This window comes from Lathyrus oleraceus, chromosome 6, assembly GCF_024323335.1.
Source record: "Lathyrus oleraceus cultivar Zhongwan6 chromosome 6, CAAS_Psat_ZW6_1.0, whole genome shotgun sequence".
Classification (NCBI taxonomy): Eukaryota; Viridiplantae; Streptophyta; class Magnoliopsida; order Fabales; family Fabaceae; genus Lathyrus; species Lathyrus oleraceus.
The window spans coordinates 39,285,151-39,307,917 of NC_066584.1; the positions used below are offsets into that span (position 1 = coordinate 39,285,151).

General features: G+C 38.3%; 1 protein-coding gene across 1 annotated transcript; it reads left to right on the forward strand.

Moving 5' to 3' along the window:
* Positions 1–13,597: 13,597 nt before the first annotated feature.
* On the forward strand, positions 13,598–21,467 carry LOC127092047 (transcription factor MYB3R-1). Its single transcript, XM_051030825.1, has 12 exons — positions 13,598–13,953; positions 14,330–14,510; positions 15,126–15,180; positions 15,485–15,542; positions 15,986–16,080; positions 16,300–16,403; positions 17,811–17,939; positions 18,239–19,907; positions 20,034–20,395; positions 20,595–20,703; positions 20,781–21,017; positions 21,116–21,467. The coding sequence occupies exons 2-12, from the start codon at positions 14,428–14,430 to the stop codon at positions 21,197–21,199; spliced, it is 2,985 nt and encodes a 994-aa protein (XP_050886782.1). The 5' UTR covers positions 13,598–13,953; positions 14,330–14,427; the 3' UTR covers positions 21,200–21,467.
* The last annotated feature ends 1,300 nt before the right edge of the window (positions 21,468–22,767 follow it).

A 22,767-nucleotide genomic window follows, 5' to 3' on the forward strand; every position in this document is an offset into this window, starting at 1 on the left:
ACCATGGCATGCATCAAAAATAACTCCCGCTTTGCCGCTACACCTGTACTATCTCCTCGTCCAAACAAGGTGAATGCTAACCCTTTTTGAGCATATCGGAAGCACGGGTTTTGAATCCATGATGCCTTTGCACTCCGGGGTTCGTACTGTGGTAAACCTGTAATAGAGGACCAAAAGGAACCTGCAGAAAAGTCATTTGGCACTGCCCCGGATCCTACCAATGGTAACCGGAGGCATTGCCCAAGCTGAATAACCGACATCGAGTAATCTTCGTTATAAAGTCGGAAACTCATAGTGCCAAAATATTCATAGACATGACCAGTTTCCAGTTTAAATTTAACAGTGCTTAGGAATTCTAGAGTGATGCGTTCATAGGTAGGCACATCAGCATGCATAAATTCAAAAATACCTAAATTGTGGAACATTTGGGATACATCATCTAGAATTCCTAATGCACTCATAGTGTCATCACAAACATACCTTGTAGGTACAAGCTTCCTTTTAAGGTGGGTCTTGTACCTTTCGACATGATCATCATCCTCAAAAATGATTCCGTGTGCGTTTGGCATCCGCCGGGACCTTTGTCTCGGTCTTGAGGTCTCTACCACGGCCTTTCCTCGGTCGGCTCTTTTCGGGGGCATAATGGTCACCTGAAAAAGTTAGCAGAAAAAAATAGTGGAGATAGGGAAAAATAATACCGTCACGGTGTAGAGTGCGAGAAACGGCCCAGCTTTTGTGAAGGAACTTTGAAAAATAATGGTTGGATGATGATGAAATATGAGGTTTAAGGTGAAGGAGGTTATGGAGTTTGAGAGATTTGAGAGAAAAATAGGGTTGGAAGAGATGAAGTGGCTGAAAAGTGAGTGGGGGAGTGGTAAAAGGTATTTAAAGACGTGTGGGCCCCACTCCAACGTCTCTAAAATTTAAAAAAATTTCAGAATTTCGCACTGCAACACGGCCCGTGCTGGACCACACGGTCGGCCGTGTTGCCTCCCTGGAAAATGTATGGGGACAAGGCCATGTGAGCAACACGGCCCGTGCTGGCACACACGGCTGCCCGTGTTGCTCCTCTGGAAAATGTATGAGGAAATTGGTAAGCCTGCAACACGGCTCGTGCTAGACAACACGGCCGACCGTGTTGCACCCCTGTCTTGCACTTTTCTCTTTATACGTCCCCGGTTGAACACCTTAGTTGTTACCCCATTCAAATTTTTCACCTTCACCAGTAGCACACTGTGATTACCTACAAACATTCAAACTCAAAAAAAATAAAAATAGAAACACAAACAAATTCATTAGAGAGAAAAAATTGAAAACCCGTGGGTTGCCTCCCACGAAGCGCTTCGTTTAACGTCGCATGGCTCGACGGTTGTTCCTCTCATCCTGTGAGACGAGCAACATGTATTTGACCAATTTCTTGTCCTTGGTAATACGGCTTTAACCTCTGACCGTTGACTTTGAATGTATCCCCGTTTGCTTGATTCTTTAATTCAATCGCTCCATGTGGGAAAACTTTGTGAACAACAAACGGGCCTGACCATTTGGATTTCAACTTCCCAGGGAATAATTTCAATCGAGAATTATACAAAAGGACCAGTTGTCCTTCATAAAACTCTTTTTTCACTATCCTTTTATCATGCCATTTCTTTGTTTGGTCTTTATAGACCTTAGCATTTTCATAAGCACGATTCCGAAATTCTTCTAATTCATGGAGCTGAAGGATCCGAGAACTTCCTGCCTTGGATAAATCCATATTCAAAAAATTTGAAGCCCAAAATGCCTTGTGTTCTAATTCAAGCGGTAGATGGCAAGCCTTTCCGTAAACTAACTGGTATGGTGACATACCAATTGGTGTTTTGAAAGCCGTTCGGTAAGCCCAAAGTGCATCATCCAACTTGCTTGCCCAATCCTTGCGGGATGAGTTTACGGTCTTTTCAAGGATTTGTTTGAGTTGCCTGTTTGACACTTCCACCTGCCCACTAGTTTGAGGGTGGTACGGAGTCGCAATTCGATGCTTCACATTATACTTCAAGAGGAGCTTCTCCATAAGATGGTTCAGAAAATGTGTTCCTTCATCACTTATTAAAGCTCTTGGTACTCCGAACCTCGCAAAGATAGTCTCCTTTAGAAACCTAATCACCACTCGAGCATCATTAGTTGGTAGAGCCACGGCCTCCACCCACTTTGAGACATAATCCACCGCCACTAAGATGTACTGCTTCCCAAAAGATGGTGGGAAGGGACCCATGAAATCGATACCCCACACATCAAAGAGTTCAACTTCTAACATGGCATTTTGGGGCATCTGATTTCTTTTTGAGATGTTTCCCGTTCTCTGGCATTTGTCGCACTCTTTAATTATTTGTTGAGCATCTTTGAATAAAGTTGGCCAGTATAACCCAGATTGGAGAACCTTGGCGGCGGTTCTGTCACCACTAAAGTGTCCTCCATACTCGGAGTCGTGGCATGCTTTCAACACATTCCTTTGTTCCTCCTCTGGAACACATCTCCTGATAAGTCCATCCACTCCTCTCTTATACAAGAAAGGATCGTCCCACAAGTAGAACCTGCAATCATGCACAAACTTTTTCTTCTTGTTAGCATCAAAATCATCGGGGATTATCCCACCGACCAGATAGTTTGCATAATCGGCAAACCAAGGCACTCCGTTGAAAGCGAGGATCTGTTCATCGACGAACTCGTCCTTTATTGGACGCTTGTCTTCTGTCTCTTCGATAGGTGATATACGGGAGAGGTGATCGGCAACAGTGTTCTCACATCCTTTCTTGTCACGAATCTCCAAATCAAACTCTTGAAGGAGTAAGATCCACCTAAGAAGTCTTGGCTTAGAGTCCTGTTTAGCAAAAAGATACTTCAAAGCAGCATGGTCAGTATACATAATGACTCTAGAACCCAACAGATATTGCCTGAATTTATCAAAGGCGTACACTACGGCTAACAACTCCTTTTCAGTTGTCGCATAATTCATCTGTGCGGGGTTCAACACATGACTAGCATAATAAATGACATGTAACAATTTTTCTCGACCCTGCCCCAGAACTGCCCCCACTGCAATATCACTTGCATCACACATTATCTCAAAAGGCAGAGACCAGTCCGGGGCTACAACAATAGGTGCTGATACTAATTTTTGCTTTAGTGTTTCAAACGCCACAACACATTCTTTATCAAAAACAAAGGTATTATCCTTAACTAAAAGAGTCGTTAAGGGTTTTGCTATTTTAGAGAAATCTCTTATGAACCTACGGTAAAAACCCGCATGCCCTAAGAAACTTCTAATACCTTTTTCATTCATCGGTGGGGGAAGCTTTGAGATGACTTCAATCTTTGCTTTGTCCACTTCTATTCCTTTGTAGGAAATTTTGTGACCCAAGACTATCCCTTCACGTACCATGAAGTGACACTTCTCCCAGTTCAGGATAAGATTTGTTTGTTGGCACCTTTCTAACACCAGAGCAAGGTTAGTCAAGCAATTATCGAAAGACTTACCAAAAACTGAGAAATCGTCCATGAAGACTTCCATATGCTTCTCAAGCATATCTGCAAAGATTGATTGCATGCATCTCTGAAACGTTGCTGGTGCATTACATAACCCGAATGGCATTCTTCTGTAGGCAAAAATACCAAAAGGGCATGTAAATGCAGTCTTCTCCTGATCCTCTGGTGCAACAGCTATCTGATTGTATCCCGAGTAGCCATCGAGGAAGCAATAATAGTCATGACCGGCTAACCTTTCCAACATCTGATCAATGAATGGTAAGGGAAAATGGTCCTTCCTGGTGGCAAGATTCAGTCTTCTATAGTCGATGCATACCCGCCAACCAGTGACTGTCCTTGTTGGTATCAACTCGTTCTTCTCATTTTTTATCACTGTAGTTCCACCTTTCTTTGGCACCACATGAACCGGACTTACCCACGAACTATCAGATATGGGATAAATCATCCCTGCATCTAACAGTTTAACCACCTCTTTTCTGACCACTTCCTTCATTGCTGGGTTAAGTCGTCGTTGAGGTTGGACAACCGGCTTGTGATCATCTTCCATGAGAATTTTGTGCATGCATATTGTAGGGTTTATTCCCTTCAGATCCTCAATAGACCAGCCAATAGCACTCTTATGTTTTTTTAAAACTTTGACAAGCTTATTTTCCTGAAGAACTTCTAGATGTGAACTTATGATGGCCGGGCACTTACTCTCTGTGTCTAGGAATACATACTTGAGGCTTTCCGGGAGTTGTTTCAATTCGGTCCCCTTCTTTTGTTCATCTTTCTTTTCTTCCACTAAGGGCTGCGTAAATCTTCCCACCGGTTGTGCCGATAACCTTTGAAAGGTGGTGATGCTTCCATCATGGCTACTACTTCCATATCTTTCTCGTCAACTATTTCCTCTTCGTTAAAAATTGATAAACTCAACACTCTTTCCAACGGTAATTTTTGTGTTGTCAAGCAATTTTTCTTCTCACATATTTGATCAATTATCTCAATATGTTGACTAGTGGCAACGTCATCCTTGTACTTCATGGTGTTTCGCACATCAATTTTTAACTCTTCATCATACACTTTCAAAGTCCTCGTGCCTTCTTCTATGTCGATCAAACATCTCCCGGTCTCTAAAAATGGTCTCCCCAAAATGATTGGTATCTCTTCATCTTCCGACATCTCCAAAATGACAAAATCCACCGGAAACACAAACTTGTCGATCTTTACTAGCACATCTTCTACTATCCCATAAGGTCTCTTCACAGAGTGGTCAGCAAACTGGAGTGTCATTCTTGTATCTTGAATTTTTCCTATCCCTAACCTCTTATAAATGGACAGCGGCATAAGGCTTACACTTGCTCCCAAATCAATTAGAGCTTTCTTGAAGGATCTATCTCCAATGGTACAAGGAATAGTCACAGAACCTCGATCCTTCTTCTTCACCGGAACCTTCATACCCTACAAAATGGCACTACAAGTTTCCGTTAGAATGATCGGGTTAGTCTCTATGGTCCGCTTCTTCGAGATGATGTCTTTCATGAACTTAGCGTAAGTAGGCATTTGCTCAAGCGCCTCCAAGAACGGGATGCTTAGCTCAAGCTTTTTAAACATCTCCAGGAACTTCTCAAAGTTTTTTTCATGCTGCCCTTTCTTCTTATTTCTTGTTGGGTATGGTAGTTTGACGGCCGGTTTTGGATCAATAACTTTGTCTTTTACCACTCTTTCATCACTAGTGACCTCTTCGTTCGCGACCTCATTTTCTTTTATCTCTAGATCAACTTCAAGCAATAAGTCTTCTTCTTCAGAACTCTTTTCAGGTACTTCTTTCGACTTACCATTCCTTGTGGTCACCGCATTCACATGATTATTTTCTCTTGGATTAGTAATCGTAGAACTCAGTAACACGCCTTGTTGTTGAGAACCCGCTAGTTGTTGGGCTATCTGACTCATCTGTATTTCAAGATTCTTAATTGAAGCACCTGTGTTTTTTAAATTACTTCGAGTCTCTTCTTGAAATTGAGAGCTTTGAGCGGCCATCTTTTCAATGGCAAGCTCCCAATCAGCTTTTCTTGGTACCTGTTGCTGAAACTGTTGTTGATATGGTTGTTGTTGCTGAGGTCGAAACTGTTGTTGCTGTGGTTGGTTCTGCACATGTCCTTGTTGATCCTTCCATGAGAAATTTGGATGGTTTTTCCAACCCAGATTGTATGTATTCGAATAAGGGTTGTTCTGCCTTAGAAACTTAATCTCCTCAATTTGTTGTGCGGTTGCAACGCAATGTGCAGTAAGATGAGGTCCTCCACAAATTTCACAATTACTAGCTTGCGTTGGTTGAACCGGTTGAACTTGTGCCACAGTTTGAGTATCGATAGCCATCTTCTTCAGTCTTCTTTCTACTTCAGCTGCTATTTGATCTTCCATCTTCACCACTTGACTTGCCAATTTCAGGTCAATTATCCCTTCGGGTTGACTCACACTGCGGTCATACAACTCCAGGTGCTCATTGGCTGCAATGGCTTCGATAATCTTTTTAATACCGGTGGCCGTTGTAAAGTTGGTTGAGCCACCAGCTGCTGTGTCAATGAGTTGCTTAGTCTTCATCCGAAGACCATTTACAAAATTATGCATTTGCTCCGTTGCATCCATATTATGTGTAGGACAAGCAACCAACAATCGTTTAAACCTTTTATACGCATCTCCAAGTGACTCTCCTTCCTTCTGTTTAAAATTCACTATGTCGTACCTCTTTCGGATGTACACAGAGGCCGGAAAGTACTCGTTGAGAAAAGTTGTCTCCATCTGTTGCCAAGTTGTGATGCTTCCAGCAGGTAAAGAGTAGAACCACTCTTCAGCATCTTCTGACAATGTAAACGGAAACATGACCAGCTTCTTAGCTTCCTCAGAATGTCCCTCAATCTTTAACGACGTAGTCATAGTCAGAAACCTTTGCAAATGCTTGTTGGCATCTTCGTTAATTTTTCCTGCGAAAGGTCTCCTTTCTAGTTGCCGTATCGTTGAGGGGTGAAGTTGAAAGTGGGCAACATTGACTGGTTGATTCACAATTGTCATCCTTCCAGGCGGGGCATTTGCTCCTCCGTAATCACCTAATAGTCTCTCCGCAGGAGGTGGATCAGCTGCCATAGTTTCAGGTTCGGTATCAGAATTTCCAGAATCAGAGTGTTCCGAATGAATAGAAACGGTTCCCTCTTTCTCAGAATCAGAAACTATCAGCGGTTCTTCTGTTACTTCCAGTCTGTCGTGTCTGGCTTTTCTGATTCGTGCTCGCAACGATCGTTCTGGTTCTGCGTCAAAAAGAAATTCAGCTGAGGCCTTACCTCGCATAAAATATTAGACAGTGGTTAGGATAGACACAGTGAAATAAACAAATAAAAATAAAGTAAAATTTTAGTTGCAGAGCAACAAAATTCCAATTGAATAATTATTAACAGATAGTTTGGCAGTCCCCGACAACGGCGCCAAAAACTTGATCGGGAAAATAGCAAGTGTACTATTTTACCGATGTAGTAATAAAAGGAATTATCCTGAGTATCGATCTCAAGGACTGCATAGGAACTATCAGTGTTGATAATGATTCAATTAAACAAAATAACCTTAGGTTGGTAAGTGAAGAGTGAATTTGCTTTGTAAAATATAAAGGTACAACAGAGATTTTGAATGCAGAAACGTTAAATATGCTAGATCAAGGGTGTATGAATTGCTCTGAAATAAACTTAATCCTTATTTTATGATATCTATGTTCTAATGATTCAATAAGGTTCTCAAGAGAAGTTTCCCCTAATTCCTTAGCCAGAAACCATTAAAATTCTATTTTAAATCCCAATTCCTTAGCCATTCAAAAGAATATTAATCCCATGTATGAATATCAAGAATTTTCCATCATCGCTATTAGATCCTCATTCCTAAGAGAAATTAGCGATGTTGTTATACACATAGTGATAAAGGGATTTGTCAGACCTCCTTTACCTCCAATTCAATACCTAATTTTCCAATACGGCAAGCATTACACTCGTGTTATAACAAATTGATTTCATAAAAACATAGACATTCATAACATTGTAGGAAAAAGGTTCATTACAAAAGCAATTCAGGGACACCCCCCTAGCATTGGGGGGTTTAGCTCATGATAATATTCAAAGAAGGTACAAATATAAGATTAGACATTACAAGAGATTAGATAGCTTCGATCTTCAATTGCTTCCGCGCTTGATGATCTCCGTTCTTCAAAAATCTTGATTCTCTCGTTCTCTCTATTCCCTCCTTTTGTTTGTCCTTCCATTAGGTCTAAATAGTGTGGTACACATTGCAGCCAGGCCAAAAAATCAAAAATGCCCTCCGGGATCACTTACATGAGTGAAAACAAGAAATCGGAAACTTCAGCGCACCTGCCAACACGGGCCGTGCCAAGCAACACGGGCGGCCGTGTTGGCTCTTCAATTATTTATTTTTTTGATTTTCCTTCAGACCTGCTGACACGGGCCGTGCCAAGCAACACGGCCGGCCGTGTCAGCCCCCTGGTTTTTGTATGGGAAAAAGGTTTTCTTGCAGCACGGGCCGTGTCAGGAGACACGGGCCGTGTTTGGCTCCAGGAATTTCCTTCTATTTTTTCTTTCTTTTTCTTTCACTCTTCCACTGTTGCCTTGGCACTTCCGACTCTTCAACTACTTCTGAAACATGCACAATACCATGGAAACGACATAAAACGCATCTAAAAACTTAAATTAACACCAAAAGCAAAATAAGCATAAATCTACTCAACTATGAAATACTTAAAATTCAAACAATCAAACACAAAATAAAGGGTTACCACATTGATGAATTTTGGCCGAGAACATGATGAAAATCAAGTTAAAATGTGACCGATCATAGGGTAAGTATTTTTGTATCGTCTCCACAAGAATTAGTGTGATATGACTATCGTTACACAATTAATATTGTTATAAGGTATGGTTTAAAAGGGTTTTTGATTGGGAAAATAAACAATTGCTTTAAAATGTAATAATGGTAAATGATTCAAAAATTAACGAATAAAGAAACATGTCAAGATTAGATTTCATTAACTTTTCACATATGTATTCAATAAAGCTAGTATATGAACACTGTTATCAATCACTATAATCATGTATCACTCTTCAACACCACTTATGTCTAACCAGTGTTGTGGGTTTTCAACCATATCATTTAATCGATGACCTCTCAACCTATTAAGTAATACAATAACTTTAAGACTTGATACAAGTGAATATCAAATCCCAAATCTATGTCTAGACTTTGGTCTTTGATAGATGATGATCTTAGGTCAAGGTTTGAAAGGTAATTCTCAATAATAGTTTAAATCATAAAAGGAAATATGAAAACAAATATAGATCTATATTGATTCATAACTAGTTCATATAACAAAGATCAAAATAAATACATACAAGTATTGTTAATTACATCTAATCTGGACATAAAGGATCTAGCTACACATAATCATGGTAGCTTGATTCACAAGAACTGAGAAGATATGAATGAGCATCAACAATGATTTCCCGAGTATTGATGCGTATCCATATTCGATTCTCTAATTTTCGAGTTTCTCTGGGTTTTTTGGTGTATTTGGTTCCCAAAATTGGTGTCTAGCCCTAAAAAGATGAAGTGGGGGGGGGGGGGATTTTATAGAAGCACAAAAACGCATACAGTGTTAAGCCCTATCAGTCCGCACTTAGCACGACTAGAAGACAAAAAGTATCAAACCGTCTTAACTGGAGCTTAACATCATAAACCGCACTTAGTGTGATCTCTCCTGTTCAGAAAAACTGGGTTGCATTATGACTGTGCTTATCCCCACCCGCAAGCATGCCTTTGATCCAAAATTTCATGTTGAAGTCATTCTTTGGCCTTTTAACATCCAAAGCTCCTTCAATGCAAAAAAAACTACAAAATGAGTTGAAAAATTGATTAAACTTCAAAAAATTCACATGATGAAATTATAACGCTATATTTACACAAAAGTTGAGGGATTGAATTTCAAATCTAATGAATTAAGCTAATAAATGTCACTAAATTGTACAAACAATCAACACAATTTGGCCCATATCAATTAGGTGAAAAATCTTACTGGAGGCGAGACTGTTATGTCTTGGTGGAACGATGTTAGTCCCGACCTCCCCCAATTCAAAAGTTCGCACCTCCTTTTTTCCAAAGAGTCCCCTGTTAGGGATCAAGCCTTTTGTTTACAATCCTCTTCGAACATCATGAAAATATACTCGTTTACTAAGGGCTATGATGCTTCAGGATACCTAACATGGAAGGTATGACAAGGCCACTTGTGAACTAGAGGCGAGGCTCTAGGAACAAACAAAGGCTTATAATGAGAGTCAACAATTGTTGCAGTCCCTCCAACAAGATGATGAAAAATGGGGGAAAAGGTTGGAGGACGTTCAAGCCAAGGCCATGGAGACCTCTATTGAGAAAAAGTATTTGTATGGCTCTGGATGCAATTCTCCTTCGCCATAAACATTTAGAGAAAGAGGTACCAGATTTAACCGACGAAGTGGTGTCTGTTGCTGGCGTATACTTTAAGCGTGTCAAGGAACATGTCTTCTTTTTGTATCCCTCTATAGACCTGATTCCATTAGATCTTTTTAAGGTCATGAAAGACAGGGCGATAATGGATGAGGATATAATGACTTCCCCTGAACCCGATGAAGGTGCAACTCGAAAGGGCAGTGAGCATGAAAGTCCCCAACAAAAGCATGTTGTTATGGAGGAAGAACCTTGAGGAGAATGATGTTCTATGGCTTTTTGTCTTTTATTCATTCTTATGTTGTATTTCTTTTGACCCCTCATAGGGCTTTTGTAATCACTTGGAACACCAACATCCTTATGGGGCGCCTTTTTATGTTATATGTCTTTATTGTTAATTGTTCTATTGTTTTGCATCTATTGTTGTGGTTGATTTTGTGACAGCGAGAATCTCTTTTCAGGGGGATCTGTTATTTTTAGTTGCCCTTGTGGGAGGGAAGGACCCAACCTTGAGGATCCAGCGCATGTAACTGCTTCTATGGGTGACAAGGATTCTATCTTAGGGATCCATCACACATAATTTCCTCTATGGGAGACAAAGACTCTATCTTGGGGATCTAGTGCATGTAACTACCTCTATGAGTGACAAGGATTCCATCTTGGGGATCCAGCTCATGTAATTGCCTATATGGGCGACAACGATTCCATCTTGGGGATCCAACACATGTAATTGCCTTTATGGGCAACAATAACTCCATCTTGGGGATCCAACCTATGTAATTGCCTATATGGGCGACACTGATTCCATCTTAGGGATCCAGACTATGTGATTTCCTCTATGGGTGGCAAGGATTCCATTTTAGGAATCCGCAATATGTAATTTGCCACTATGGGCGGCAAGGATTCCATCTTGGGGGTTCCAACGTATATAATCTCCTCCATAGCTGGCAAGGGTCCCATCTTGAGGGATCCAACATGTGATTGCCTCTATGGGCGGCAAGGATTCCATCCTGGGGATCAACGAATGTAATTGCCTCTATGGGCGACAATGATTCTATCTTGGGGATCCTGTGTATGTAATCGACTCCATGGAGGTTTCTTTATGAGACATGATTTCATGATAAGATATATAATAACCAATAAATATAGATAGATAAAAGCGAGATGCCATATTAAAAATCCTCGCTCCCTAGAAAGCGCAGAGGGAAAATAATGCATCTCGATAAACAACTTATCCTTACAATCGACAGAGTTTTAATACCCGCCTATGAAAAATTGTCAACTTAAACAAATAACAAAACAAAAATGACTACACCAATAACTACAGGAAAAATAGGGCATTCCCTTATGATCTCAAACTTCATCGTCCTACGAGGTTAAATAAGAAGCTTCCTTGCTCTCGTCCGCCTCTTTCAGCAGCGTTATCCCAAAGTTGGCTTTCTTTATTTTCATGCTTTGAAGGCACACCCTTTTTAAACTTGAGGCTCTCTGCATAATATTTCCTGGCGATCTTCTTGTCTCCTCGGACAACCCCCACTCGCCCATTGAGGAGTGAATACTCCATGCATAAATACAAATTAGATAAAGCAACTACCAGTCGGTTAAAGGTTGGTCGCACAATAATCATATTATATGAAGAGGAGGTGTCAATGACTAGATACTTAAACTTTATTTCTTTCTCCTGGTCCTACTCTTCAAACGTAATCTGAAGGCTCATGTACCCCTTCACTTGGACTTACTCCCCTTAAAATCCAACCAGTGACCCTTTGAAAGACTTTAAGTCTTCGGGATCAAGGCGTAATCTCTCCAATGCGTCCCAATACAGTATTTCAGTGAAACTTCCTTGATTTACCAAAACTCTCTTAATCTCTAATTCCTTGCACGTAAATGATATGACCATGAGGTCATCGTTGTGAGGATTGACACCAAATGCATCTTTCTCCAAGAAGACAATCATGACTTATTGTGTTTCATGCTCTTGAACTCGGGGAGGTTATTTACATTTCGAATTTGGAGGGCATACCTTTTGCGGGCAGAGCTAGTTTCCCTGCCTCCGGCGAATCCTCCCGCTATGGTGTTAAGCGTGGGACATACTGATTTACTGTCCTCACCCTGAGGTGTTCCTTTGTATTTGTTTGCTCCATGGATTCTAGCAATCTCTCCTCTACGCTGGTTATGTCTCACCACTAGGTTGAAGGGGATCTTCACGTGTTTCTTGAGGTGTCCCTCACGTATCAACTTTTCTATTTCTGTCTTGAGCTAGTAGAAGACCTCAATATGATGTCCTTTGACTTTATTGAACTTGCATCATCTTCTAGGTTCAGACCCCTCCACTCCGACCTTGGGGGTAGACAATGTCTAGATGTTGTGCAGGTGGGGTACCTCGCACTAGATCTGTTCTCGACGGATATTCAGAGGCGTGAAACTTTCTATCGCTTTCCCCACTCTTTTGAACGTGGATTTACCCTTCACGGGCGAGATGTAATTGTTTTTCCTTGGGAGATGTGAGCTCTTGGCGCCAGGGACACACTAGTTGAAGTTGTGAGCTTTCTTTATGAGTTGCTTTCCTCGCCTTTGATGTAACACTCAGCCCTTGACAACTACCTTGGCTAATACGAGTGCCAACTTTTGGGCTAGAGACTTGTTAAAGTGTCTCACGTTCAATCCACTTTGGAACACCTCCACAAATATTTCTTGGTTCGGAGGGACGACCCATGATGGTAGCTTCATTGAAGCGAGCGAGGTAATCCCTCAATGGTTCTGACAGACCTTGACGAATGTTAAACAGGCTAGTGGTGGACATTTTCCTATGGCGACTGTCGCGAACTGGTATACCAACTTCCTTACTAGATCTTGGTAGCTACTAATGAAAGCAAGAGGAATGCCCATGTACCATATAAGGGAGGCATCTCTGAAAGTGCCTAACAACAACTTGTATTTCAGTGAGTCTGGCGCTCCTATGATAGTCATTTGCGTGTTGAAGGAGGCTACATGCTCGTATGGATCACTGCATCTATCAAACTTGGCAAAGGAGAGAAGCTTGAAACCCTCAGGAACATGAGCCCGCCATATTTCGTATGAGAGTGCTTACAGATCTAGCAGTTTCACCTTTTCTGGGGGATTGACCTCCTGCTTACGCTGTCTGATGTTATGGACGTCATCTTCCAATGTCCGGTTATGTCACCATAGTTAGTCCATGACGACGCACCATAATTTAGACTCGATCACGAAAATGAATGGTTAAGTTGTTAACCTAATTATTCAACTAGGTTGTTAACCTAATCATTTAACTCTGAGATAATATTTTAAAAATTAATAAAATATCGGAGACTCGATGAAAAGAATAAATAATCTAAATTATTAATTTTATCTAAGGTGATAATTTAGAAAAATAAAAAAATAATTAAGACTCATTCAAATCTTCAAGAACTCCTTAATTTTCTCAACCTAAAATCAAATATTTGGTTGACCAATAACAAATTTAGGGAACTAAATAAATTATAAAAAAAATTGTGAGTAGTAACAATATAGTGTAATTTAGAGAAGTTGTCCGTTAAACATTTTTGAAAAATTGAAAAAGAGACACACGCGTTACATTAAGTGTTATTATTGTTCGAAGAGAAAAAATCAATCCAACAAGAAAGAAGAGAACGAAAAACCATAGGGTTTGAAAATTAACTTGCTGAGTCCGCCTTTTGTGTTTGAACAGATACACCACCACCCACCTTAACGTCCCCACTCTTAGAACGTTTCGCTTTCTTCCTCTTCTTCTTCTTCTTCTTCTTCTTCCGTTTCGATTCTTTCTAACAACACTGTTAATCTTTTTTATTATAAATATTATTCGTTCTTCAAAAAACTACCTTGTTCTTGGATCTGAAGATGCGAATTGAGGATTTCTTTATCCTTCTTGATATCAAATTCAGTTTGGTGAGTTTTCATTTCTCTGCATTTGCCCTATTTTGTGGTCAATTGATTATGAACTTGATTTGAGTTTTACTTTATGCTTGATTTTTATGCTTGACTTTATGGAATCTTGGATTTCTTCAGTTTCTGATTACTCAAATTTGAATTTTTGTGTTTTCATTTTGTTCAGTTTCTAGGTTTTTGGCAGCGTTGACTAATCTTAGTCGCTATAGAAGCTTTATAATCTAGCTATCTGGTGTATGGATTAAAATATTAGGGCTTGAGAAATTTATTAGTATAACAAATTTTATTTTTTTATTGATGGAATTAATTTTTCAGGTTAATTAGAATGTTGGTTGTTTTTTTAATTAGTTGCTGTGCTTGTTATTTTTTGTTGCAGGGGTTTGATCTTGCTGCTCTTTAGAGGGACTGTAATTATAATGATTTGCGGTAGAGTGGGAATTGGGGTATGCGTTTGTACTTGTTTGCTAGAAAATTATGGACGGTGACCGAAAAATGGCCGTTCCTCATCTGGATGGTTCCGCTGATGGTGCTCAGAAACTTAGAGCAGCACTGCACGGGTAATTCATGAAAGTCTGCTATGTGTTTCATCATCTTTAACTCCATTGCAATCAATTTCTTGTTTTGAATTTGTCAGACGAAGGAGTTTGGAGAGCAAGTCTAAAAATATCGTTTGAAAGAAATATTTACTTGATTTTAAGTTCTTTTAATGGAGAAATTGGTATCTGCAGCATTCTTTTAATCATATGTTATTTTTTTTGTATAGAGTTTGTATTGTGATTCTCTCGATTGACAGATTATAATTGGTGCCCTTCTGTGTCTTTACTGCTAGCTACGAGGCATTATATGTCAGTGTCTAGCACTTTTAATCTCTTGATAATCGACATTTTTATCATTGAAGAGTCACAATTTTTTTATAAATGTGTTCTTTTCTAGAGCGAAAGTTACTAAATTATAATAGACGAGGGTTAAAAAGTTCAGTTTCAAACTTATATTTATCATCGCTTTGTCCCTGCTCTGTATCTGTGTGTTCCCATTTCATCGAATTGCTAAAGTTCAACTACTGATATCTCATAGGTTTGAGTTGTACTAGGTAACCTTGTTAAGAATCTTCTTGCTTTAGACATTAATGTTGGGGTTAAGGAGGTTTTTGCTAATTGTTAATCTGTTTGTAGGAGGACTACTGGTCCTACAAGGCGTTCTACAAAAGGGCAATGGACTCCTGAGGAGGTGATGCTTTGGATACTTGAAAAACATAGTTAATCTTTCTTCCGTTTGATAATGATCATTTTACACAATCTGAACTTGGTTTACCTCTATTTAGCCAATCAATGTTTTTTTGAAATGTTTACAAAATCTCTCTACATTGGTCTTTTTTAGAATGCATTTGATATAATGAGACATTTAGAATTTTTGATATTGCAGGTTTTTCATTTTAATTCCTTTTAATTTTGAAGATTTTAATGATAATACAAAGAATGCATGATAAAATAATAACGGGGGTTTAATTTTTAATATTTGTCTTCTTCTTCAGGACGAGACATTGCGGAAGGCTGTTGAACGTTTCCAAGGAAAAAATTGGAAAAAAATAGGTAGCATATTGATGTTTCAACATATTCATTATTATTATATATTTATGAAATGAAATCATTCTTTACCTATCACCACTGGTAGGCTCTAGATTTTTTTTTTGAAGTGCACATTGCATGTATCCATACTTAAATTATATGCCTCCAAGGAGTTTCCTCTGTTACACATTGGTAGACTTAATTGCATTGATTTAAAAGAAGCAAAAAACTTTGTACTGTTGGGGGGTGATTTGTCATATTAAGTGTCTGATGTCAAGAGCATAAAACCAGTCTTTAGGTCCTCAAAACCTGTTTTGTAGTCTACTCTCATACTTCACCTGCTTTTTCTTTTTCGTGGGTTCATTTTTCTACATGTTAATCTTCTTAAAGCAGTGTTAGCTTATGCAACTTTGTTTGATACATTTTGTTTCATGACTTGTCTAATTGCTTCTTATATATGTTTGAAGCGGAGTGTTTCAAGGATAGAACTGATGTACAATGCTTACATAGGTGGCAGAAAGTGTTGAATCCTGAACTTGTTAAAGGGCCATGGTCCAAAGAGGTAGTCTATATATCCCTTTTATCCCTTGTGTTAATATCTCTACATGTTATTTATCTTTTAGTTCTTACCTTACCTAACCATAAACCAGTAACTGCTATTAGAGCTTCTTTGAGCATGTGGGCTACATTTCAATCCTTGGTTTCCTCATTATTTTGACGTGGCCTTGGGTTATATCAACACTCTAGTTATATATATCTACTAATCCAAATATATAAATAGGAAGATGAAGTGATGATTGAATTGGTGAACAAAATTGGGCCTAAAAAGTGGTCAACTATCGCACAACATTTACCTGGTCGTATCGGGAAGCAATGTCGAGAAAGGTATGGGTGTTGGATTTCTCTAATTCTTTCACATATAATCCAAGTATCTTTTGCTCACAATTATTTTTCCCCTGTTAGCATGAAATTTATAGTTGTATCTTTAGAAGATTTTAGAGCATCTTTATTCTTATAGCCTTGTTAGCGAGTACCTAAAAAAATTCCCAAATGTCACTATTTTATCTAATGATATTTTCAGTTTTTAAACTTGAGTTGTCCTTCATTTCTTTTCCTTTTTCCCTATTGAGTTTTTTTAAGTTTTCAGGCAATTGTATATATTTTGCCTGTTTTTGCAAATGAATCTTTCCGCTAATCTCTTAAGAGTGGACACTTGCAAGAACTTTGGAATGCATTGAGGAAGAGAGCGTAGATTGAAGCCAAGCCAGAAGCATCTGGTCTTGTTTTGTTGGTCCCATTCAAAATTTACTTAGCTATAACTCTACCTTCCTTGTCACTTTAGATAGAATCAAGGTTGAATGAATCAGCGGAAAAAACGGTGAGATATGGTTGAAGAGCCTTGATCACAGGCTCAACTTGTTGATGCCATAAGAGAAAGCCATCGTCGTTCAATTATAGTGAAATTGAGTGCAAGAAGGCTAGAACATTGTTGAATGGTGGTACTCAAATCTGAGGAGTTTCATCAGAATTTGGTGGAGGAGGGGAAGGAGGTGGATGCTCGGTGATCCTTTTGATAAAATTGCTTTAGGGAGAATAAAAGTTTAATTCTGCATTGAAATTCTGAAAACGATTCTTACACTGCAGAGGAGCTACAGTTCTGTATTTATTGAAAAGCCTAGGGCCCCAACTAACTGAGGTAGTTACCTAACAAAGACTAACTAGTCTCTGCGTGATTGCTAAGCGAAGACACTCACAGTGATTAGTATTTAATGCTTTTTCCGCTCTCTTTTGTTCACAAATTATATTGTCGTTGTAGGAACTATAAGCCATTGTCGTTCAATTATAGTGAAATTGAGTGCAAGAAGGCTAGAAAAACTGATTCCGGATCTGATCTTGCCAGAACATTGTTGAATGGTGGTACTCAAATCTGAGGAGTTTCATCAGAATTTGGTGGAGGAGGGGAAGGAGGTGGATGTTCGGTGATCCTTTTGATAAAATTGCTTTAGGGAGAATAAAAGTTTAATTCTGCATTGAAATTGTGAAAACGATTCTTACACTGCAGAGGAGTTACAGTTCTGTATTTATTGAAAAGCCTAACCGAGGTAGTTACCTAACAAAGACTAACTAGTCTCTGCGAGATTGCTAAGCGAAGACACTCACAGTGATTAATGTTTAATGCTTTTCCTGCTCTCTTTTGTTCACAAATTATATTGTCGTTGTAGGAACTATTTTGAAGTATATTTGGGGGGATGGTGCTCATTTTCGTTAGTATATTTTGTAAAATCTTATTAGGTGGCATAATCATCTTAATCCTGCTATAAACAAAGAAGCATGGACACAGGAAGAGGAGTTGGCTCTAATACGTGCTCATCAAATTTATGGGAATAAATGGGCAGAATTAACGAAGTTTTTGCCTGGAAGGTAAGTTCATATTTAATTATATTTCTATTGAGAAGATGTAACATGCTTGACTTCCATCTTCGGTCATAGTTCTTAATCATGTATGTTCTGGGACTGATTTCATCAGATACCAGAGTTACCAAATTTCTGCAGGTTCTGGTATGATAAAAACACAATACACATCTTAAATTTGAACTTAGTACTGCAGGGGATCCAGATGATGTCATTAGTGCCTGTTTTTTCCTTGTCAAGTTATTCTATCTTCTGCTTATCTGTATGCTTTTAGTTTTGGTGACATACTTGTACTTCAATGGAAACAGGACAGACAATGCTATTAAAAACCACTGGAACAGTTCAGTCAAAAAGAAATTGGATTCTTACTTGGCATCGGGCTTACTTACTCAGCTGCAATCTGTACCTCATGATGGAAATGCAAGTCAATCAATGGTTACAACATCTTCAACGGTGCAATGTAATGCAGATGATAATGTTCTTCAGGGGACTGAAGGAGATGAAGTTTTAGAGTATAGCCACGACTCAGCTAATGCTCTCCACTTTCCATCCACTAGAGAGATGACCAGTGTTGACTTGCAAACTGTTGGGGGAGAATGTAGTCTTGGGACGGATCATAGTCCAAGTCAAGCATCCTGTTCAGAGCCATATTACATATCAATTGATGATGCTACTACATGCATTCCAGAAATTGCTCATCAGGAAGCATGTTCTTCTGAATTTAATGAACAATTCTCACATGAACCTGGAAATTCCATAAATGAGGATTGCCAGTTTAATTTACACACTTTGCCCAATATTTCATCAATAGACTTAGGGAAGGACTCCTCTCAGTTGCAAAGAGATTATATGGAATCTAGAGATCCTAGTGGAATACGTGACTTGGCGAATGTTTCAATGGCCATGGAAACTACATCTACGGAGGCTGCTAAACCAGATCATATGCTGATATCTGATGATGAATGTTGCAGAGCGCTATTTTCAGAGGCAAATAATGATAGATGTTTTATCCCTGGAGATTATAATAAAGATGTTGATACTGTTGAATTTTCTGGTCACCCCCCATTTGTTTGTCAATCATGTCATTTTCAGATTTCCGAAAATTGTGAAACCTCGACTCTGCCATTAACTTGTCCTCAGTGTTCGAATAATTTTAAAGGAATGGCATCCTCCCAATCTACTCGACCAGTACATTCCGCTGAGCCTGAGGATCAGCAGTTTGTTTCCAGTGCACCTGATAACTTCACTTATGCCATTGACATGCCCAGTTCTCCTTGTATTGATGCTACAGATGGTGGAGTAATGAGGGATGTTAAGCAAACCTGTTATCCAACAGATGAAAGCCCAAACATGCACACAGAAAAGGAGGGCAAGGGAGCACTATGTTATGAACCTCCCCGTTTTCCGAGCACGGATATTCCTTTCTTGAGCTGTGACCTTGTGCAATCTGGGGGTGATATGCAGCAAGAATTTAGTCCTCTGGGTATCCGCCAGTTTATGATGTCGTCTATGAACTGTATGACTCCATCAAGGTTGTGGGACTCGCCTTCTCGTGATGATAGTCCAGAAGCATTATTGAAAAGTGCAGCTAAAACTTTTACGGGGACACCATCAATATTAAAAAAACGACGCAGAGATTTGTTATCCCCACTTTCAGATAAAAGAATTGGCAAGAAGCTTGAAACTGAAATGGCATCCTCTTTGTCCAAAGCCTTTTCTAGTTTGGAAGCAGATATACTCTCTCCGTCTTCATTGCAAAAGCAAAACTCCGAGGCTCCTGTTTTTGACGACGATAAAGAAAATTGTGGACAAGCTGATAAAGGTAAACAAGTAGAGGAGATAATTAAATCTGCAGTTTTGGAAGAAAAGATGTCCCAAAGAGATGCTCTTGACAGTAATTCTCCTGGTAAGGTTAAGCAGCAACCTTTTGATGTTGATTCTAAAATGAAGATTGATGCTACTGCTGCTGTTGAGATTGTAAGTACTATGTACAGTTCATCTTCTCTTGTAATTGCTTGTATTCTGGAATTACTTCTCCATCTGCTCCCCTCCCTCTTATTTCTTTGTTAGATTATTTTTCACTCCTTTAGTTCTGTTTATCAGGTGCAACAATCTTCTGGTGTTTTGTCTGAACATGATAGGAACGACCTTTCATTATATTCATCTGATGAAGTTGGTTTTAGAGACAGAGTTCTAGGTTCTGATGAAGTTGGTTTTAGAGACAGAGTTCTAGGTTCTAGTGTTATAACGCCCAGAAGCATGAACAATAGGAGCTCAGAAATAGCTCCAAACCAGAGCATTCCTTCAAAGCCATCTTCTGAGAATCAACGCTCAAGGTTTAGCTCTCCTTGTGTTCGTGCAAAGGAGCATGAAGATCTTACAGTTTCTGTTACTCGAGCAAAAGCTCCAGAGGAGACTTCGGGGGATCAAAATAAAAACGATGGAGAATTTGAAACGTCTAGCATGTAATGTTCTTTAAATTTCTTGTAATTGATTCAATTTAGTATTTTCATTTTTCATTTATTTTGGATGCATGTAACTGATTGTGAGGAATTACTTTCATATTTCTGCTAACTGTTATTTGCAAGAATCCATTTTGGCACTTCGTAACAGTTGTTTTGTTTTAATCACACTGTTTCTAACTGTCTGTTTCTTTGATGGTAGATTTGGTGGAACACCTTTCAGGAAAGGTTTTGAATCACCTTCTGCATGGAAATCTCCTTGGTTCAGGAATACTTTTCTCTGTAGCCCAAATACTGAAATTACAATTGAGGTACTTTAGGTTCTGTTGGATAATTACTGCAATATCTTGAAGTATATTTTAATTTTGACTTGCTGAAATATATTCAGGATTTTGGATTTTTCAAAAGCCCGGGAGGTGATAGAAGCTACGATGCTATCGGGTTGTTAAAAGAAGTTGGTGAACAAACTGCTGCTACATATGAAAATGCACAGGAGATTTTGAATAATGATACTCCTAAAGCATTACCTAAAGGCGACGACACATCAGGAGATGATAAGAATTGCGACGACGAAAATAATGATTCTAACAATGCAAACATTTCTAAATTGACTTCAAATGCTTTGGTAAAGTTGGTGGTTTCCACTGTATTGCACTGAAATAATTTCTGATAAACCTCACTTTTGCCAATACCTTATATCTGAATGAGAATTTTTTTCCTCAGGTTGAGCGCCGCGTACTCGACTTTAGTGAATGTGGATCACCTGATAAGAGTGATAGCAGCAAATCCTCAGCTAGTCAGCCATGAAGCTTGTCAAGCATTTTGTCACATTTGTTGAAGGATTGTAGATAGTCCATTATCAATCATGGCTTCAGTTGTAACAATTACAGCTGTCATTGTCAAGCTTCGATATATATAAAATGTATGTACCATTTGTAAGATTAGTTCTTTGTTTGAGAAGACTGAATTTGGAATTGACATCAAATGCACCCGTTATATAACGATTCTTCTTGTATGAAGAGAATTACAATGAAATTGAATATTGGTCCTTTTCTCATGGTCCTTTTCTCATGTATCTTCGGTGTACAAATATCATCTTTATTTTTTAAATACTACATATATTTATTAAATAAACTCTTAATTTTTTTATTACAAATCACTAATTAATACTCCCTTATGTCTCGAATGTAACTAACAAAAAAAAATCAATACTATTTTAAATTTAATGTTACCGTTAAATTTATCATTAAGTAAATAATTTATTTTTTTCATATTCTAATTTTTTTAACAGTGGTAAAATTAGAAAGATGTAAGTAAATGCAGTTAAATTAATTAAAATTAAATGAAAGATATATTAATAACACTAAAATTAAATAGTTTAAAAGTGGTCAAATTTTAATTACAAATCAAAATTTTATACTCCCCCTTCTCACATCACATTTTATATTACTTTATAAAAAAAAAGTTGCTTTAAAATTTATTAATATAATATTAATCATTTTTATTTTATTTTATCATTATCCTTTATTATCATTTTTTCTAATAATTTCTTCTTTTAAAATATTAATCAAAATTTCATAAAATTGTGATTTTTTTGCAAAATTGATATTATCAAAATATCTTATAATTTAGTATCAAAATATATTGTAATTTAATATCCAAGAACTAAGCATCCTCAAATATTTTGAGTTATTTACCGGAAGTTAAGTAATTTTTTTTAAATATCCTATTTTTTCAATTAAAATTCTAAAATAATCATTTTTAAAAATATTTATCGAAATAATTATGTTTCAAAAAATATTTAACCTAGGCGTCAGTTGCATTGACGCATCTAATGAAAATGTTAGTCATTGGTGCCATGCACTGACGCATCTAATGAAAATGTTAGTCATTGGTGTCATGCACTGACGCATACATGACCTAGGCTTCAATATGCATGTGTAGACGCCACATGTAATGACGCATGCATAGTCCACTCTATGTGTGCGCCAATGCATGTGGCTACCGCTCCACCACTGCATCTATAAATACAACACCATTCTCCCATAATTTTTCACACAACTTCTTATCCCCTCCTTCCATTTTCCTTCAATCTCCTTCGATTTTCTTTAAAATGTATTCATATTCATACTTGTATCCTTATATTCACAAGAGAAATGTCGATTTAATTTTTTCAGCAGTGCAACCTACGATCAAGATCCGACTTTGGAATGTAGATACGTTCGGACATCTTAACAGGACCTTGAACCGTTGGTTATAGATGGAGAAATTGCAGGTGGTGAAAGGATCAGGAGAATTCAATGACTTGATACGACGTTCAACCAAAATGGAGAAGTTCGTTTCTGGGTCAATATTAAAACTGACAGAGACGTTCA